Consider the following 18,319-nt stretch of genomic DNA (forward strand, 5'->3'; position numbering starts at 1 on the left):
TCGAATATGAGACTCGATCACAGCTTGTGGCCCAGTAGGTTAGTTAGTTAGCCGCCGATGATCAACCGTGGTATGGGGGAGATCGTCAAAGGGCGATCTTCGCAGGCAAGCGCAGTTTATCTTTATGTAGGTAGCACCACGCAGCAGCTGTTTCCAACAGTGAATAAAGACGCATGCCATCAACCAATAGGTTAAAAAAAAAAAAAAAAAAAAAGAAAAAGGGGGAAAGGTAGGAAAAAGCGCCCCCTCTCCACGTTTCACTCCAGAGGAGTCAAAAGAAGAGAAGTAGTGAATGTTTTCCTCGGAGATGCAGAATCAAAGAAAAGCAGAATGCGAGACACTCGCTGCTTTAGCCACGGCGCAGGACCAGTTTATGTAGGCAGCACGTACGAGAATGTAACTTTTCAGCGACTCTCAGCTTGATCGCACGAATCGCACAAGCCTCATGATCCCACCGCGGCAACGGGAACCAGAAACACAAGCGTGCGTCGTGACACGGCCAAAATGCCGTTTGTGCTGCCTGACTTCATGTAGCCGTTCCATTTTGGCGTCGGAGCTTCAGCCCGATCTAGAGCATATCGCTCGACTGCTTCTAACGCGGCCAAGGATGGCATCTGGAATAGGAGCCGAGAATTAACCCTGGCGTCCGAGTTCTTGACGTTTACACCTCTGTAGTCAATTGTGGGTTGGAGTTACGCCATCCCGCCCATGTGCATACCTAAATCGACGACGAAATTCTAAGTTTAGAGCGGGGGAAAAAAAGACAAACAAGCGATTCCATCTCTCTGTCTGCTCTCTCTGAGTCACTTGAATCAAGCGTGCCAACCCTGTCATCGTTCTGGAACATCAGTGTCTGACATCAAAAGTCAAACAGGCCTTTCGATGTGGAAAGTTTATGAAGAAGAAGCTCATTTTCACTCAGACGCTAAGGTGGACGCCAGACCCGTTCCCAGGAGAACGACCATCGTGCTAGTGAACCATGCTTTCGTACTCCCGTACCCATCACATGCTACGGAATAATTTCAGGCTCGCTCCGCTGCTGTCTTTGGTTGTAAAAGCGGCTTCCCCAGAGTCTGAGCAAGCCCTCCCCCCAGATGACTCCTCCCAGGTTTAGTGTGACCAAGGGGGCTGAGTACGGAGGTATGTATGCACACGCTGTCTGTTGGAACTGTGGGGGTTCGGGCCAACAAACCTTGTACCTCTTCGTCGCGCGCAGGGTCCCCTTGACTCCGTGGTGCGCCAGTTGGAAACCGGAATCCTCCCGGGAAGTCTGGGTTCGTGCGACTTCTGGCTGGCGAGAGGAGGAAGATCACAGATGATGGGAGCACCAGACAACTCCATACAAGCAAATTGAGATTCATGTGCAGCTAGCTGACTGATACTATCGCATGATGAAAAGCAGATCAAAAAAAAAAAAAATTTTGTCAACTGTGAAGAGAGAGAAAGAAAAAAGAAAAGAAAGCAAAAAACAGAGAGATAGAAGAGGGAAAAAAAGAGAATAATTAGATCATGGAGAGAGAGGGAAAAAAACAGAGTAATTAGGATAATGGAGAGAGTGGGGTTCGAACCCACGCAACTTTCGTTATTCGAGCTTAAATCGAACGCCTTAGACCACTCGGCCATCTCTCCGCATATATATCGTTGCGTCATCGCAACCTGGACACTTCAAGGAATTTGCGTTGACGGCTGCGTTGCGCTGGAAAGACGGTGGTGCATCCAATCTCCCATCAACTTCGGCCTATCGCAAAATAATCATCCAACTATTACTCTGTACAGGGTAAGGCTTAAACATGAAATGTGCCTCCCAGCCTCAGAACAGCCCTACTTCCGCATCCCAATCTCGAGCAATCTGATCTGCAGTCTTCCCAGTCGCCCAAACCTCACGCAGCACCTTCAACGGCAGCTGGAGATGAGGGCTACCGTCATCGACGAAAAACTCTCCCCAGAAATCCTCCAGAAAGATCTTCTGTTTCGGGGTTAGAAGGTTGTACTGAGTTCCCACCGTGAACGCAGGAAACAGAAGCAGGTTGAGCATCGCAGGCGTGACGTCCGCGGGATGGTCGTACAGGCTCTCGAGCTGGCCCAAGATGCGCTCGACCAAGGCGTCTGTCGGCGGCAGGGAAACTTCATTGTTGGCGCTCACGCGTTGGCCAATAGGGATGCCGCCGCGCCGATGATCTCCTCTCGCGCGGATTATTCCCGCGAGCCTCGTCATCTCCCAGACCATATCGCTGAAAGTGGTCCTTCCAGGGCCCTCCGGGATCCAGGTCCAGAATCGCCACTCTGCGTTTGGCTCGGAGATCATGGAGAAGATGTCTAGTAGGCTATACGGTATGCCGCTGCTGGGTTCCCTACCGGTTTTCCCACGACAGTAATCTCTCCATATGTTCAGCGTGGGGGTTTGGCGACCAACGATATGAGATGGTAGATCGAGGAAGCCAATCGTGGAGATAAGTTCAGATGCGATGGGGGTCTGATTCTGAGCGACCTTTCGATGCTGTAGGATCGTGTAGAGTCCATTGAGATGCATAGTCCACGATTTACAGTTTTGCATCTAGGTTCGGCCTCCCGGTTAATGTCTTGGGCCCAGGGGGGGAAAAAACGCAGGAGGATGAAACATACACCTATAGAGCTTAGCAGAATCCCAGCTATCAACGTCGCGTCCTTTAGACTTCTCGCGTGGTCACAGACATCCTGACGAAAGAGGCGCAGTGCTTCCGCGTAATACGCTTCGTGTCTTTCGTTGTATTCCGGATGAAGAGAAAGTTGGAACATCAGACAGTTCGCCATAAGCGATTCGGATTCCTCGCAATATGATAGAACTTCCCCAAATGGAGAATAGCCATTGTCAGATCCCATCGAGAGATACTGCGATCCCCATTGTTTGACTAAATGTTTATCATCATTAAAAACTTCTCAACAAACGTTCTCGATAACGGTAGGTATCGTACATTCTCGAAACAACTCTTGGTCAAAGCTCCCCAACGATGACGACAGGGACGACGAAAGCGACGCGGCCGACTGGGGCGAGCCATCCGCCGAAGAATCCTCCACCTCGGTCTGGGACTCAGTGCGTCGCTTCACACCACGAGCACGAGCACGAGCACGACCTCCTCCTCCTCCTCCTCCTCCTCCTCCTCCTCCTTCTCCTCCTCCTCCTGCTGCTGGTGCTGCTGCGGCTACTCTCCCCGCCTCTGAATCTGGAGAATCTTTACTCGAGCCACCCACCTTGCGCATGTTCCCATTCTCACCAGGACCCATCACCATGATCGGACAATTCATGCCCTTCAAGTATCCCCGGGACGCAACCCCATTTCCCCACTTCAACCGCGCTTCATAGCCTTCACATTTTAGCCCTTTATTCAGACACTGCATGCACTCCGGGTGCGTCTCGTCGCATTTTTTCTTTCGCGAGCGACAGGTCCAGCAGCCGTTACGGGAGCGTGTGGCCTTGGGCTTTCTGGTGGCGGGTTTCGCGCCCCTGGAGGTATCTAGAGCGGCGGACATTATAGCACAAATTCTTAAAAAGCGCGTGGAAAGGAATTTATATAACTATAGACTCCTGTACAGGAGCTTCGGCCTGCCCACCCAGTGAATTTGCTCGACGAGTTTTTGTTTTCTTTTTTTTTTTTAAGAAAATTCGTGAGTCGAAAAAACACAGGACTGGGAAAAGGACTTCTGAACTTTAGTTTCGATGCCCAGGCAGCATAGAAGACACCCTCAAACACTGGTGGTTCATGACTGGGCTGGGTGTAGGTGACAGACGAGCGTGTTTCGAAGAATGCGCTCGGAGAGACAACTTGCTTCCCGCCCACGTATTCACGAGATGGGCCGTGCAAGGCATGCAAGGCGGCTGGTCGCTCAGCCACTCGAGGCCCGTCGTTCAACGTCCCCACCAAAGGCGCCCCTCCGTGTATCGAGTATTCCGTAAAGGGATGGGGTTGACGTCGGGGCGAGCATATTTCGTCGAATATCCCTGGAGTCTAGGCCGAGCACTCCGGAGATAACATATCTGCCATGAGGTCAACAGGGGTTCTCCCGTCACCTCCAAGGCGATTACACCGCTCTCTGCGCAAATTCGCACTTACTTTTCGTGCATGTAGTCGATAGGGTTAACTCCTGATCAATTCCCACCAATGAAATTTCCATGTTACCGGAAATATGTTGCCAAGGGAACAGTACCATTGACGGAGTGTTGAGGGACGACATATGGAATGTCCTCGCGTCTTAAAAGTTAACGATGTGATAAGAATGAGGTGAACTCTTGAGATACAGAGGAGAGCACAGCTCTGCTTGAATTGCTTTAATGCCTAGCAACATAGGAAACATGCTCTATTAAAAATACGAGCGAGCAAACTTCTCCCTCACAATAAAAGAAGCAGTACGGAGTACTGGCCCCAAAAAATCCATCAGTCAGAAATTCTCTGAATAGCAATTGAAGGGAATTTAGATCAAGGTACCTGCTCAAATGAACATATTTTGTCATATAGTTACACCACCCAGCTGAGGTAGTATGCATTGTGGCACAGCTGAGAGTAATCATTCTTTCAAGCAAATTGCAAAAAAAAGTTGAACAGGACAGGCTTCAAGAAAGCAGACCACAAGAAGAAATGTAGACAAAACTGTATTTCATAACAAATACGGAGTGCATCTTTACTGTACCTTATTCTTGACTTGGGAAGACTTGAGTCCCAAGGGTGAGATGTTACTTGCGCTTGCAGCATCAGTAATATCAGACATGTTTGGTCATGCTTTAGTTGATGGAGAGAGAGAAATATGCAGGTCTCCCATTCTGAGTTGAAAGTATTCGATGAGTGAAGAACAGCAAATGGTGTTTGCTGCAACACAGTTGCAATCTCTACAACTGTCACGACCTGCACAGGAGAACACCTTCTGGGCTGGGACTATCAGATACCACAAAGACAGCATCCTTCAGAGACATCAGTCTATTATTATCTTCAAGTGAGCTGCAGTGCATATCTCTGCAGCTCAATTTACATATCCTAACAATAGCATGCCATCATAGACTGTAAGAAGATAATTGCCCCAAAGCATGCTAGGTACACCACTCAAACTCAAAAGGTGGGAAAGTGACACAATCACCACTTTGTCTAGGCCAAGTTTGCAAAGGTTGAGTTGAGATGCCTGGCTATACAACTATATGGATACTTGATCTGACGTTGCTGTATTTTGCAACGAGGGATACAAGATTATCCTGGAGTGATGTAGTTATTTATTAAGATGTTTTTTGAAGACTTCTAATGTGTGTAGCCATCCTGTACTCAATTTATTTACGCAGGAAAGGCACACAAGGAGTTAAAATAGTAGTAACAACTTGGTTCATTTATGCTTATATCGACCTCTTTTTTTTTTTCTCTTTCATTTTCTTCTTCTCCTTTTTTTTTTCAGTCTGAGGATGAATCTCTATTCAGAATATGGCTAAAAGTGTTATCATGGAGTCTCATATTTTAAAACATACATACATCGAAGGAGGTTAGGAATATCTACACATTATCCGCAAGGGGAAATACCCCATAATTCTCCAACCTATAGTCCCTGGTGGAAAAACGCAACGGTGGAGCAGAAGTTGTTTCGGTTGTCCTTCTGCAACACCAGACCCTTGCCGCCAGATGTGATCATGTTCGTACTCGCTTTTGTGCTGATTGCGTACAGGTAGACCTGAGAACACTCGACCTCGATCATGTTAAGCTGGCAGGATTCCGTTTGGAGACATTCCTGGCCGTAGTTCTCGAAGAAACTGTACAAGCCGCCTCCGTAAAGGAAGACGTCGCTTGACTGAATGACACGGAGGCCCCATGCTTTCTTGCAGGCCGCGGTTGTGCAGTCGCCAAAGGTTGGGTCGTTAAATTTCGCATTTGGCGCAAACGGGACTAGGGCATCCGGGTTGGATTGGAAATATCTGTTTTTGATGTCAATAGCAGCTTAAGGCAATGTGAGACGGGTGAACTAACGGTGTTTCTGTCTGGATCAGAGCCATGTAGACATTCTTGGCATTATGAACCTGGTAGTTGTAAAGGGTGTTGTGCTCAGAAGCCGTCCCATACATCCATACTGGGCCTTGACTCTCGATGAGAACACCTCTGCCGTTATAGATGTTGATTTGTCCGTGGTCAGACCGATCCAGCTCATGGTCCGAAACCCAGAACCAGGTATTCTCAAAGTACGCAGAGGCTGACTCGGTAAGATGGACCAGCATGAAGGCACCGACGCATTCAGGGTCAGGCGTGGTGGTGGAATTTGGTGTCTTGGCGCAGCGGTCACTCTGCAGCTCGGTGCCTGCGGAACCACCGACTCTAAGATGGACATCCCACATTCCAACCGATCCTTGTGTCTCTTCATGGATATTCCATTCAACCAGAATGCAACCAGGAGCCGGACCTTTGGTCTCAAGCATCAAGTCGGAGATTTCGACAACGCCTTTATCGCCTGGCTGGCCGACCTGAAGCATGGGAATGGGGTTCTTTTCATCGGAGAAAGCAGGTCCGGTGGCCATCAATAACGGCCAGATCTCACCGGTGATCTTGATGTTCTTTGGAACTTTGACCGTATTAGTGATCAGATAGGCACCGTGATCAAAGTAAACAATTTGATCTGGCTTTGCGCTGTCCAAAACTCTTTGGATAGCTTCTGTGTCATCAGTCTTGCCATCACCTTTGGCACCTGCTGATTTGACGCTGATAAAAGAGGATGCCGGAACGTTCTCGTACTGTGGTTTCGCGCGTTCAAAAACCTTGCCGGACCCGTCCAGGAGAACAGCGGGCTTGGAGGGCCCTGGCACCTGTGATTGGACTCGGGTCCTCGCAACTGGTGTGCTGGCGCAAGTTCCGGAAGGTCTCTCAGTCTCAGACTGCGAGGGCGTGGGGGCTGGCGGTGAGGAGACGGTCGTCTGTGACGGCGAGACTTCAGAGGACTCTGGCTGACGCGGAGAACTTGGGCTCTGTCCTGGCGGAGCAACGGTGTCGGACGGAGCAGCTGTGGATGGAGCTTGTGGAGGGAGTTCCACAGGACCAGAATCAGTAGCAGCCGGCAGTGGAGTGGGACAGTCGTAAACTGTAACGACCTTCACGCGATCCGCTGGTTCTGGTTCGCTCTCGGGAGCAAACCTCTTCAATTTGGAAGCATCAGAGGTGGACCCAGGAAGGTAAGCATGGCCCTGAACCCAGTGTTTTACAACAGAATTTCCATCGAGGATCGTTTCTCCAGTCACCCCAGATACGGCGACGCTGGATTCGGAAAACTCAACGTTATCCAGTATTAACGTCCCACCGGTCGCTGGTACACCACTGTCGAATGCGGTGACGACGCCCTTGGGTGTTTTGCTCACCTTGCTGTCCAGAATCAAAACGGAGCCGACAGTCTGGTTGGTAATGCCGTTGGACATGTTCAGGCCTACGCCACAATTGTTAATGGTGACGGACTTGAAGGTCCATGCCCAGTTCCAGTTCATAAAGATCGCGGTATTGCATTCATTGAAGGTCAGGTTCCTGGTAGTAAACTGCTGATTGCCCAGGAAAGCGCCGTAGTTCCCACCATTGAAGATTAAGTCGGTCATGAAACCACCAGAGCCATTGTCCATGAAAATACCTATTTGTTTGTTCGCATCACCACCTCCGCGAACCATTTCAAATCGAATGTTCTGCAAACTAGTCGCCTGGGCCACTTGCCAATGAATACCTGCTCCCGTGCCCCTGTCCAAACCGGTCAAATCGATAACAAAGTTACGGATTTGGCGGAAGAAGTTGTTCTGGTTCGTGTACCAGTTGTTGCCTTCGTCGGTATATGGGTCAGCATCGATCAACGCGATGCCGGCAAAGTTCGACGCCGCCTTGATCACCGGGAGGTTGACGGCATCGCCAACCAACTGGGTGTAGTAGTACTGGATAATGGGTTTTGAAACAACGTATGTGCCTGGAGGGAAGTAAACAAGAGCAGGGGTGACAGTGGACGAGTCGCAACCCAAGCCGCATCGGTTTCCGGTAGAGATGGCCTTGTTGATGGCCTCAGTGTCATCGGTTGAGCCATCACCTGGGGCATAAACGTCAACATAGAGATATCATGGGATATTTTGCGATGGGACAGATAAGTTGTTCCAAGTTACCTTTTGCACCAAACTCCTTCACGTTTCGAAAAATTTGATAATTACCATCAGTATTAAAGGCCGCTTTGCCCTGTCGCTTTATTGACGCCAGCCAGTAGTCGGCCGCTTGGGTCGAAGGTTGGGGTTGAGGCGTAGGCGCGGCATTGGAGAAGGGAATTGAAGAGAGGAACAGAAGGAGAAACTGTAAAGCGAAGAAGGCTGTTTCGAATTTTCTAGCCATGATTATATATATAACGAGTAATAGACAATCGAGGATGCAGATTGATTCTTGATAGAACCCCTAAGCCTGGTGATCTGCAAAGGGAGTGAAATGGTTCGCGCTGACCAGCACCTGGAACCGAAGATGAGGTCGCTGCAGACTGGGGATTTTATTCCACGCGAGAAGAGGGGGGAGAGAGAGAGCGAGAGAGAGCTCAGGCAGTGTGGGGTGGGAAGGAAGGACGATGACGTGAAGGAGTGAATGTCGACTTCTCAAGACACGGCTGGGATCTCGCGTCAGACTTTTCCTTGACAACCTGTGCCCATAAAAAGTGAAGGAGGGTGAAGGCCAAGGTGGGATTCTCTTCACATTGGATCTATCACGACAATGAAAAAAGAATGGCAGCAGTGTTGCACAGTGACAGCAACACTGGCAAGGAGACAATGGGCATTCAAAGGAGTGAATGGGAGTGCAAGGCTGTCAATGAGGAGCGCTCGCTTTGTCTGACGTCTGCAACAAGAGACTGTGTGCATAGGGTCGGAGGCCGTCTTTGTCCCCGGCGCAGTGAAGGTTTATATCAGGGGGTCATCTACGGCCTGACAGCCACTAGATTGCGGATCGTACCTCCACTGGTGTGTGAAGAATCAAATTTCAACGCCACTAAGAATTTAGAGCTCACTCACTAATCTCCTTCTGGACTCGTTCACCGGCCCCTAACCAGTAACGGGCCTCAAAACCGCGAGCTCCCCTGCACGCGCCAGGAAAGCCGGTGTGTTCTTTATCATGAAACGCAAGAGGAGAGCAATCACGAACCGGGAGTACCTCGAAATGGGGCAGAATCCCAGGACTTGGACAAGGGAACAAAACCGACAAAATGAACACGGAGTTACTACTTCCATTGTTTCCAGACCTGGGCGACACAGTCGGCGGAGATTACGTCTTATATTGGGGATCCGCTGGCGATGCCAGGGACGGTGGGCTGTTGGTAGACGACATGACGGCGTTCTCGGAGCCCTGTTGGGAAAAACGCATGTCCGACTCTCCAGGCCTTATGACCAGATCAGTTTCCTGCCCGACCGAACGATGATGTCGGATCATTTGACCACCCAGTTAGGATCGTTTGCGACGGCGCCGGGAAAAAGGGGAAAAGGGGGGGGGTAATCACAATCTGCTGTGAGAAGCCAAGTCCGTCACATATATTGTTTCCCATCACAGCCGCCGTCCTCCGATTCTTGCCTTTGCACTCCGTACTTCGTACAGAGTAATCATACCTGGCTTCTCAAATTTCAGTGATCTTGAAACGCCTGGAGAAATCCCCTCCCCAGGACGGCTGGCGCTACGGCAGGAAGACAGCGGTGCCGACGAGGGCGACAGGGGGGCAGGCCGAGTGCAGAGTCGTCGCCCCACAGCCTCCCTTGCCCGCTCGCATCTGCTTGGAGCCGAGGATGGCCTCCCGTGCGGCCAGCAGCTGATGCCAGCCAATCAAGCGGGCGGTGACAGGGGTCGCCAAAACACTCGGCCAGGCCATCATGCTTCTGGGGGTTGCCGATCGGTGCGATAGTTCGAATTGCTTTTGCTCGGAACCAAAGATTTTTTTTGTTGAAAACCAGCTTCATCGACATTCCAAATCAAGCGGCAAGATCAGGGTCGCCTGTTTTCCCCAAATTCCGGGAAAATTCCGATTCCCGGAACCCGCCGCCTCTGCCTTAAATTGTCTACTTTACGATTTTGCTGGGGAACTCCCGAAACCTGGCAACTGAAGCTTCAGACGACACAGGGTACTGCCTGGAAGGGCAGCCGAGCCGACAGCCAGAATCTCACCTGGCCATGGTTCCTTGGACACACGAAGCAGGCTGTCCCACGCTCTTCAGACACGCTGGATACATTTCACCCCTCCATCTCTCATTTTACAACGCCTTGAGCCAAGCAGAATATCTGGAAAGAAAAATATGTCGCGATCTGCATACCTTCACCCTGCCACCTGGGTCACACGGAAAACCATTTTCTTGGGCAGACTGGACTCTGGCTCGCGTGTCCGGTGGAGATGAGCTTTAACGATGGGATTATGATAAGGAGGACGTCACCACAATATACGCCCTGCTAGTTTTCAATCCAATGGGCTCCAAGGTTTGTCATACTGGATCTAATCAACTGGCTCGTGGGGGGTGTGGTTGCAGCGACGGTGCTGGCTACGCGGGGTGCCACGCAACTTTGAAGGCAATACCGGCCTGCTGAACCTGCGAGAGCCCAAAAAGTCTTCCCAACGTACCAGAACGGGGAGGACGTGTGTAGACACAAGGAATACTAGGGCAGCTTGAGCGTCCCGCATTTTCTGAATTCTCACTTCTGCCTAGCAACGATCTCCCATGACCGTGCTGTTACGTCTCCAGTGTACGCATATATCGCCGGATCAGGCTGGCCAACCTTTCCACTCCCTTTGTCAGATTTTGCTCCTCTTCATAAGCGAAACAAAGCCGGACATATCGTTCTAAGTTATGACGACTCTCTTGATTACTTGTGTCACCTTCCACCCGAAACATGGTTCCTGCTCCGATCAAGAGGCTCTCTTCTTCCTGGGCCTTTGAAGCCAAGTGACTCGCCTTTATCCCTGCTGGAAGCTCTAGCCAAACAAAGTATCCTCCCGAAAACTTGTTGGATTCTTTGACCAGCCGGACTCCCGGTTCCGTAAGGTTATCCCGGATCGCTGTGAGCATGATGCAGTGCCTTCTGGCATAGACGGGGCGTAGGGTGTTATCGATATAGTCTGGCAAGAAACTGGCAGACAGCAGTTCCCGAACGTATGTCGACGTGAGTTGCGATGGCGCTCCACCTGATCGGGAAGACCCGCTGCGCCAGAAGCACATATATCAGCCAAAATTCCCACATGTCTCAATATAAGTCATGAATCATCCCCGAGCTTCTGTTAACTCACGTTTGAGACACGCCATACGCAAACTTCGCTGTCCCTTCTGCCCATCCAACCCGGCAGCCTGCGCCAATTAACTTGCTGAAGCTACCGTTGCTTACCACATTACCGAATGCATCCTTTGGCCCTCCATCAAGAACTCGATCGATGTCAACTAATCGAGGTGCTACAGCTTTCCTGGGATGTTCTGCTGCAGACGGTGAATCAGATTTCCACTGCAGGAAGTCGTATACATCGTCGGTGATGACTAGGGCGTCAAATTTCCGAGCCAAGCGCACTAACTGTTCCCGTCGACGCGTTGACATTATCCGGCCCGATGGATTAGAAAATGTTGGTACAGCATAAACAATATGCTTGTATATCTTTCTCCACGGCCGCGGGCTCTTCGAGTTCTGGATCCAATGGAGGACGTGAGCGAAGCGTTAACCAGACGCAATACCACCCTCGTCACAGGCATATCAAGACCAGGATCTTACCATACCGGTTCGAAAGGTCCCGTCCCGTCCTCGCACTTCTCCAACTCCCTCTCCAAAAAGCCAATGTCAATTCCCTCAGGATCTTCCGGCACAGCCCTCAGCCTATTGGCGAAGCCCGCATCATCGAAAATCCTACAGGCAAGGTAATATGTTGGCTCCACCATCCACACGCGCTTCGTGTACTCGGCGTCGCTAAACACCTGCAGCACGCATGCCAGATTCTGACTTGCACCGCCCGAGATGCAGATCCGGTCCGCTGTGATTGGGTCGTTCGGTGAGTAGAACTCCGTTAGCCACTTGGCGATTTCGGCGCGAAGCCCCGGATCACCCTCATCAGGGCCATAACCCAATGCGGGCGTGGAGAGGGCTGGGTTGAGGAGGACGGTTGTGGCAGCGGCTTGGAGGGCGGAGGTGGGGTGGAGGGAAGGATTGGGCCAACCACGAAAAAGGTTGATGGGAGGCTTAGGTTCGTCGGCCATGAGCGCGCGCTGCTGTGCAAGAACCCCCTTTTCTTTTAGCGCTGTTGGTTACATCAACCTGCTTCTAAAGAAGGATCTTGGAACCGATGGAAGGCATTCTACGATATGCGGGGGGCCGTTCCGCCGCAGACCAGGGCAAACACGAAGCGCTGACCTCACGGAGTTGCCGATCGGACCGACTGATTATCCGGCAGCCGGATGATATCGATACGCTCTTGGAATGCGTGGACTGGAAGCGTGATTTTCGGCGGGAATTCGCAGGACCCGGTCCAAGATGGTCCAAGGGCCCACGGTGACTCCACTGTTCAGTTGTCCCGTAGCCGCTTATGAGTGCTAAAAGCCCCAAAATAAAACCAAAGCAATTACGCCATACTGAGGTCATCTTCCCGGCACGCTTGTCCCCTCCCATTTCACTTTGATTCAACGGCATGCGAAAAGAACATACGTCCTTCGCCAACCCTCGCCGGCCAAGGAGCTATAACGCCAACAAAGAAATTAGGAGCGCTTCCGCTGGTGCTCACACAACCTGGCACTGCGGAGAAAGCCGATTATTGACATAGCTACAGGCGTGACAGGAAACTACCCAGAAGTCCATCTTCTCTTGAGAACAGGTGAATGAGCTCTAATTCTGAACATGTTTTAAAGAAATCAACAAAGAAATACCCCAACATGAACATGAAGAGTCTGTTATGGTGGTACACTCTGGTACTTGCTGTTGCCATGACTTCAAACAACAGCTCTTACAGAAGATCAAGAGTACCAAAACATGTTCAGAATTAGAGCTTATTCACCCATTCTCAAGGGAAGATGGACTTCTGGGTAGTTTCCCGTCACACCCGTAGCTACGTCAATTACAAGCATTCACCTAACAAAATGAAAGTCTGAGGATGGCTGGTACATGGGAAGTGATGGCACAGCCTGTGCTAAAATAGTAGGTAAACAGGGCACACTGCTCAAATACTTTGCGCGGCATTCAAAATGAGTGATTTTATCGGGTACCCTGTTCTTTGGATTTCCGGGGTTTGATGACGGAGAAGAAGTGATTGATCACGTCGGCTGAGGCATGGGCTTCATCGGTAAGTGCGCGCGAAAGCGCCAAAAGCGTCGTGTGGCCCAGCTGGTCCTGTTGGCCTAAGCCGCCATGGGATTGGTGCTAGGTGCGCAAGAACCAAATTCCCCCCCCGGTGTCTTTATTTTAGTAGACCACCGAATACGCCAAAAGGCCAAATCACCTCCGCCGGGGGGTGAGAGAGTTCCATTATCCCAACATATTTGATTGAGCAAGTGTGACCTCCTTAACGCCATCAGCTTCTTGTTGGAGGTTACGTAAAACGATCATCTGCATCTCAACCTCAGGTATCGATGTTGATCTGGATAAGAATAACAAAGTCGATCGCCGAAGCAGGGCCTGTTATGTCATTGTTATTGTTGATATTTTTGAGCCTCCTCCATACTCCGTACCCGCCATAGAAGCTCCCATTTCACACTCCCCTCCCAAAACGGTCTCCTCTTAGCATACTCCGTACTCCGTACAATGCAATACATATTAGATATGGTCTAGCCGCTTGATCCGTTATTATGTACTGCATAAATCCAGATAACCAGTAAGATGTGTGTTTTCCGCGTGGAAAGCCGCGAGGTGGACGGAATATGATGCAAAGCGGCCTATGTTTTCAGGGATAAGAAGGGGTCAGTGCCTGGACAATCCATGCTAGCTGATTATTTAAACTTGCTTCGCCCAACTTCAGCCACGGCAGCAACGAGCAATTGACAGCTCAGAGGCATAAGTCGCAGGGATAAAAAAAAGTCGGCCTAAGGGCACCTGAAGCATCTCCTTTTCTCTGTTATGACCTTTGTTTCCGTCGCTCTTCTCTCGACGCTATTTAGAGGGTGTACTCCGTAGGGAGCACGGAATTGGGTGCGAAGTCCTGTTGGCATTCCGATCCCTGTCGAATTAGGGGGCAACCCTTCTAAATATAGCACCGATCAGCCTTAAGAATTGAGCATCATTGCCCAACAGTGGAAGCAATGCTCGGGAGGGAAGAGTAAATAGAAAAATGTTCCGTAAAATGCTCCTGGTGGTTATATTATTCACTATCTGGCCTGTTGGTTCCAGGATCTCAGCGCGAAGGAAAAGAACCCTTCCACAGTTGGATGTGCAGTTGCTTCAAGTATTAATATTTTATTAACCCTGTGGCGTGCTGGTTCACGCATTCTCATGTTCCAGGCTCCTGACCCCGTAATGAAAGGCACTCCTACAGATGTAAAATAACTGCTCCCGCATCATCATCATCATCATCATCATCATCATCACAGTCCAGGCGTGGAAACCTGTCGCCCTCACGCCATCGCAGTCTCTCACGGCTGGCTGTCGTGCCGTCACGTCTTGTCGTTACGCCGCATTTGTCATCGAATCATAACTAGGGCCGTAAAATATGGTCCACAACAAACAGTTGTTTCTTCGCTTTTATTTTTTGGAATTAATTTTTTTATTTTGTCTCGGTTGCCGATCTTCCCTTTGCCGTCCCACTTTGACCCAACTAGCGTGGGCTTCTGCGGTTTGAGATCCACCGCAAGAAGCAGCTTGTCTTTTGTGCTTTCGTTCCTTTTTTTCCTCATAGCCACATTCTGAAGCAAAGCAAGTATTCAATAGCGTCGTTTCACACGGGCAGGACACGAGCAGACGGGCCGTTTGGGGAGGCTTGGAGATACGAGCCAGGACCAGGGTGTGGAGGAGGATTTGCTGAGTTTCGAGAGCGTGGGTATCCAATTCGCCGGGTCGCCCACCGACAACGAAATTGAGCCGCAGCCGAGCACGTTTTTCGATTGACGGATAAGGCCGCCTCGTTGGCAGTTCAGGGTTGGCGGGGGCTCTCTTTCAGGCTGCTGGCTTCCAAGGAACAGGCTGCCCGCGAACTCAATCATCTCCCAAAAAGAAAAAAAAAAAAAAAAAAAGAAAAACCCCTTTTCCGAAATCTCAAACATTTACGTACTCCGTACTCCCAACTTGCATAGTTCACCAGACGAAGGCAAAAAGGAAGCACGCAGCACAGGCAGCGATCTTCTCTCTTTCCGCATGTCACACTTTCTGACAGCCAACCACTCTATCTTTCTACTTTTCTAGAAACCCCAAAGAGTTAGAGAGAGAGCAACTTTGGTCATGATGCTGGGTGCACCCGGAAAATCGGCCAAACGGCTCTCGTCGCTCTTTTCCCTCGGATCGTCAAAGGAGCCTAAGCAAGACAAACACCAAGCACGAACACACGCCGCCAGCGGCTCGCTCTCCTCTCAGTCTGCAAAATCGGTCGACCATGCCTCAGCATCGTCCCAGCGCACTATTCGACACGCTGCCTCTGTACAGAACTTTCAAGACAGCCAGACCGTTATACCCGCGCCAAGAAATGTCTCTGCTCCTCTCCCAGTCGCAGACCCTCACAGGGACTCCCTACTGATGCCTCCGCCCTCCCTGGCCGTCGTCAACTCGGATGTAGCCGCGGAATCGTCCTCCAACGAGAACCACAGACGTCGTCAGAGCTGGGGTGGGAGTATCCCAGGGCTTGGTCGTCCTAGGTCTGGAACCGGAACACGCCCGTCAAACCTCAACACTGAGTCCAGACCTTCAAAAGGGAGGAGTTGGGTTCCCGGTCGATCGGGAAGAGGCTCAGAGGTGGTTACCGACAGCAGGCCCATGATGAGAGCGTGGATTGCAGGAACCCATCATGAGATGCCTTATGACGTAGACAAGCTGGTAGCCGGTGAAAGGGTAAGTCTAACTTTTGATCCCCCTGCTCGACCGTTATGCCTTGCTTTGTTTTGTTTTTTCTGACCTTTTTTTTTTTTTTCGTCGTTTAGATTCCAGAGCTCTGGGACGAGCAAGGTGACACTTACGTATACCTGTTTCCTAAAAACACCAATCGCCCACCGTCATTCAAGATCCATTCGTCCCTATTCTCCGCCTCGCCAGCGTTGACAGTGATGGCACGTGGTTCAGATCCTGCTTCTCGTACCATGTCTGTCCCAGAGTGTCCTCCCAAGCTACGTCTCTCCGTTCCGGTGTCGCCCCCCGTTTCACCCCAACTAGGCCCCCTCGACGTATCCCAAGAAGGTGACTCGGACGGGAGAAGATCAAGGGATTATCTCCTCGAGGAGAGCACCCAGGAACTCCACCTTTATCTGCCTGTTCCTCTGAACAGTGATGTATCAAACAACCGCCCGATCTTGCACGACGACGATGTGGATATGCTGGTCCTGTTCCGAAATACCTTTGCATTTCTCGTTGGACAGTCTCTGATCGCGACGCCACGGTGCCCGACAATCTTTTCGATTTTTATGGAAGTGGCGGGCCTTCTCGATAGATTTGCGTTCTCTAATTTGGACGGCTCAACATTCGGAGAAACGGCGCACTCAAGCTTCGCTAGCTACTGCGAGGAGTTGTGCTTGTTTGACGTCAGAAAGAGTCCCGAGAGAACCATCCAGGCCATCGTAATCGCAGAAAAGATGCGTTTCCAGCCACTTTATCACGAAGGGTTCATTCACGGAGTTGGCAACTTCGACGAAATTAAACTGGCCGAAACCTTGAAATTCGACCTCATCTCAGGCGCCAGTCAGAAGCGACTAGAGAGAGGTTATCTTGATCTCCAAAACCGCTTGAAAGTTGTCCGGGAGAAACTAGATGATTTTGATTTCCCTCAGTTATTCTCCGGGTTTGCAAATTCCACTGTCATGAACGAAGCAAAGGTCATCCGATTCAAAAACTGGAAGAATGCGTGCCTTGCATTCAGGAAACACGTCATGTCGTATTATCGAACGAGATTTGGGTCCTGGCCGCCGAAGGCAAACTCAAAGAAGAACCAATTTGAAGCAAGTGGTCTCAACCGATTGGTTCTGCGGGAGCTATACCAGGACTTTGCGGATCTCTATGACATTCTGGTTGATAGAACATCATTAACGACGCGATCGCTCGACATGACTGTCACAGACGTTGAAGCCGATAGCGCCGATGTCCAGCAATCCACCGCCCGAGCGTTGAGGCTGGTTATGAGCGAGTTTGACAGAAGCACCCCTCCCGTGGCACCACCGATCCCGTTCGACATTCCACTCCAGCCCACCATTCGGACTATCAAGCGGCGACTTGATCCAAAGAAGGAGCCGAAAGAGAGAGCTAAGAAGCTTGCTAGTGGCGAGGTTAATGAGATTCTGCTTGGCTCGTATAATCGCAAGAGCATGAAACCAACGCCTTTCTTGGAGAGCTTCACGCAGTTTGAGCGCCGAGCTGGCAGCGGCAAGAGTACGGACGAGCTATCGGACAATCGCTGTGGCCAATGGCTGTTCATGTATGCGGTGCTCCAGTCTCTCCCCATGCTCGTTGTCGACGCTCAAAACATCCGATTCTGCGAAGGAGTTGAATATTTCCTATGTGTTCCGCCTCGTGGCAACCCCCCATGGTGCAGGGATGATGCCAAAACAGCCCGCAGCTGGTTTGGCGTTGCTGGCGGTTCGGGTCTCGTCAACCTCCCCTCAGACGTCGTCGCAAACGGCGTCGAAGGCGTTTACAGACGCAGCCATTGCTGGCAAGTCGCGACCAAATGGGCAGATCAGCAAGAGCTGCTCACAACGGTGATGCCCGAACGTGCACCAGCGAGTCCAATTACTCCGGTATCCCCTTACCAACACCCCACCGCTGGTCCCCCTGCCTTATCCGCTCCCGAGTCGGTTTCCGACAAGCAGCCCACTCCGCTCATCACTCCAGGAACCGTCACACCGCCCATGTTTTCGCTTCCGCTGCCAAATCCAGGGTTCACGAGAGCCGGAAACAGATCCTCCATCCACATGGGCCTAGAAGCGTTGCCGCTCCCCGCCGGCGTGGTGCCTGTCGATCCCCCGTCTCGGCCCGTGAGCCACAACCCAAACTTGAGCTTCGATCAGATTCTGGGAGAGACGTCCAGGAAAGCCAAAAAATAAGCGACCATCTTCAATCAAGCAAAAAAAAAGAGAATCCAAACCAATTGAGCGGTAACTTGAGTCTTGAGAAGTCTCTGCTCCAACAACTTCTGTTCCTTTCTTCTTTTCTTCCCCCTTCCATCCGTTTCAGCATTGCATGGCCTGTTATCATCTTGAAAT

The 18,319-nt window shown here is 50.8% G+C and overlaps 5 protein-coding genes across 5 annotated transcripts; 1 reads left to right on the top strand and 4 right to left on the bottom strand.

Annotated features, from left to right (window-relative positions):
* Positions 1 to 1,575: 1,575 nt before the first annotated feature.
* On the bottom strand, positions 1,576 to 3,994 carry D8B26_002761 (uncharacterized protein). The gene is made up of 3 exons (XM_003068910.2): positions 2,952 to 3,994; positions 2,623 to 2,888; positions 1,576 to 2,554 (listed from the first exon to the last, which is right to left on the bottom strand). The coding sequence occupies exons 1-3, from the start codon at positions 3,505 to 3,507 to the stop codon at positions 1,811 to 1,813; spliced, it is 1,566 nt and encodes a 521-aa protein (XP_003068956.2). The 5' UTR covers positions 3,508 to 3,994; the 3' UTR covers positions 1,576 to 1,810.
* Positions 3,995 to 5,411: 1,417 nt separating this feature from the next.
* Positions 5,412 to 9,741, bottom strand: D8B26_002762 (uncharacterized protein). Its single transcript, XM_066123942.1, has 3 exons — positions 8,120 to 9,741; positions 5,973 to 8,046; positions 5,412 to 5,920 (listed from the first exon to the last, which is right to left on the bottom strand). The coding sequence occupies exons 1-3, from the start codon at positions 8,337 to 8,339 to the stop codon at positions 5,548 to 5,550; spliced, it is 2,667 nt and encodes an 888-aa protein (XP_065980017.1). The 5' UTR covers positions 8,340 to 9,741; the 3' UTR covers positions 5,412 to 5,547.
* An 845-nt stretch (positions 9,742 to 10,586) lies between these two features.
* Positions 10,587 to 12,199, bottom strand: D8B26_002763 (putative secondary metabolism biosynthetic enzyme; the record flags this gene model as incomplete). The annotated part of the gene is made up of 3 exons (XM_003068908.2): positions 10,587 to 11,165; positions 11,251 to 11,636; positions 11,726 to 12,199. The coding sequence occupies 3 exons, from the start codon at positions 12,197 to 12,199 to the stop codon at positions 10,697 to 10,699; spliced, it is 1,329 nt and encodes a 442-aa protein (XP_003068954.1). The 3' UTR covers positions 10,587 to 10,696.
* Positions 12,200 to 14,845: 2,646 nt separating this feature from the next.
* On the bottom strand, positions 14,846 to 15,184 carry D8B26_002764 (uncharacterized protein; the record flags this gene model as incomplete). The annotated part of the gene is made up of 1 exon (XM_066123943.1): positions 14,846 to 15,184. One exon carries the CDS (start codon positions 15,182 to 15,184, stop codon positions 14,846 to 14,848), a length of 339 nt encoding a protein of 112 aa, XP_065980018.1.
* A 161-nt stretch (positions 15,185 to 15,345) lies between these two features.
* On the top strand, positions 15,346 to 18,160 carry D8B26_002765 (uncharacterized protein; the record flags this gene model as incomplete). Its single annotated transcript, XM_003068907.2, has 2 exons — positions 15,346 to 15,962; positions 16,052 to 18,160. The coding sequence occupies exons 1-2, from the start codon at positions 15,360 to 15,362 to the stop codon at positions 18,158 to 18,160; spliced, it is 2,712 nt and encodes a 903-aa protein (XP_003068953.2). The 5' UTR covers positions 15,346 to 15,359.
* Between the last annotated feature and the right edge of the window lie 159 nt (positions 18,161 to 18,319).

The sequence above is a fragment of the Coccidioides posadasii genome, chromosome 2 (genome assembly GCF_018416015.2).
Source record: "Coccidioides posadasii str. Silveira chromosome 2, complete sequence".
Classification (NCBI taxonomy): domain Eukaryota; kingdom Fungi; phylum Ascomycota; class Eurotiomycetes; order Onygenales; family Onygenaceae; genus Coccidioides; species Coccidioides posadasii.

Bases quoted from the DNA above. Each gene is read 5' to 3' on its own strand.
- D8B26_002761 (XM_003068910.2), bottom strand. From the start codon at position 3,507: ATGTCCGCCGCTCTAGATACCTCCAGGGGCGCGAAACCCGCCACCAGA. The intron at 2,889-2,951 runs GTACGATACCTA...ATAAACATTTAG, and splicing joins CCAAGAGTTGTTTCGAGAAT to TCAAACAATGGGGATCGCAG. The intron at 2,555-2,622 runs GTATGTTTCATC...GGCCGAACCTAG, and splicing joins TTCTGCTAAGCTCTATAGGT to ATGCAAAACTGTAAATCGTG.
- D8B26_002762 (XM_066123942.1), bottom strand. From the start codon at position 8,339: ATGGCTAGAAAATTCGAAACAGCCTTCTTCGCTTTACAGTTTCTCCTT. The intron at 8,047-8,119 runs GTAACTTGGAAC...TTTATGCCCCAG, and splicing joins GAAGGAGTTTGGTGCAAAAG to GTGATGGCTCAACCGATGAC. The intron at 5,921-5,972 runs GTTAGTTCACCC...CATCAAAAACAG, and splicing joins CTGATCCAGACAGAAACACC to ATATTTCCAATCCAACCCGG.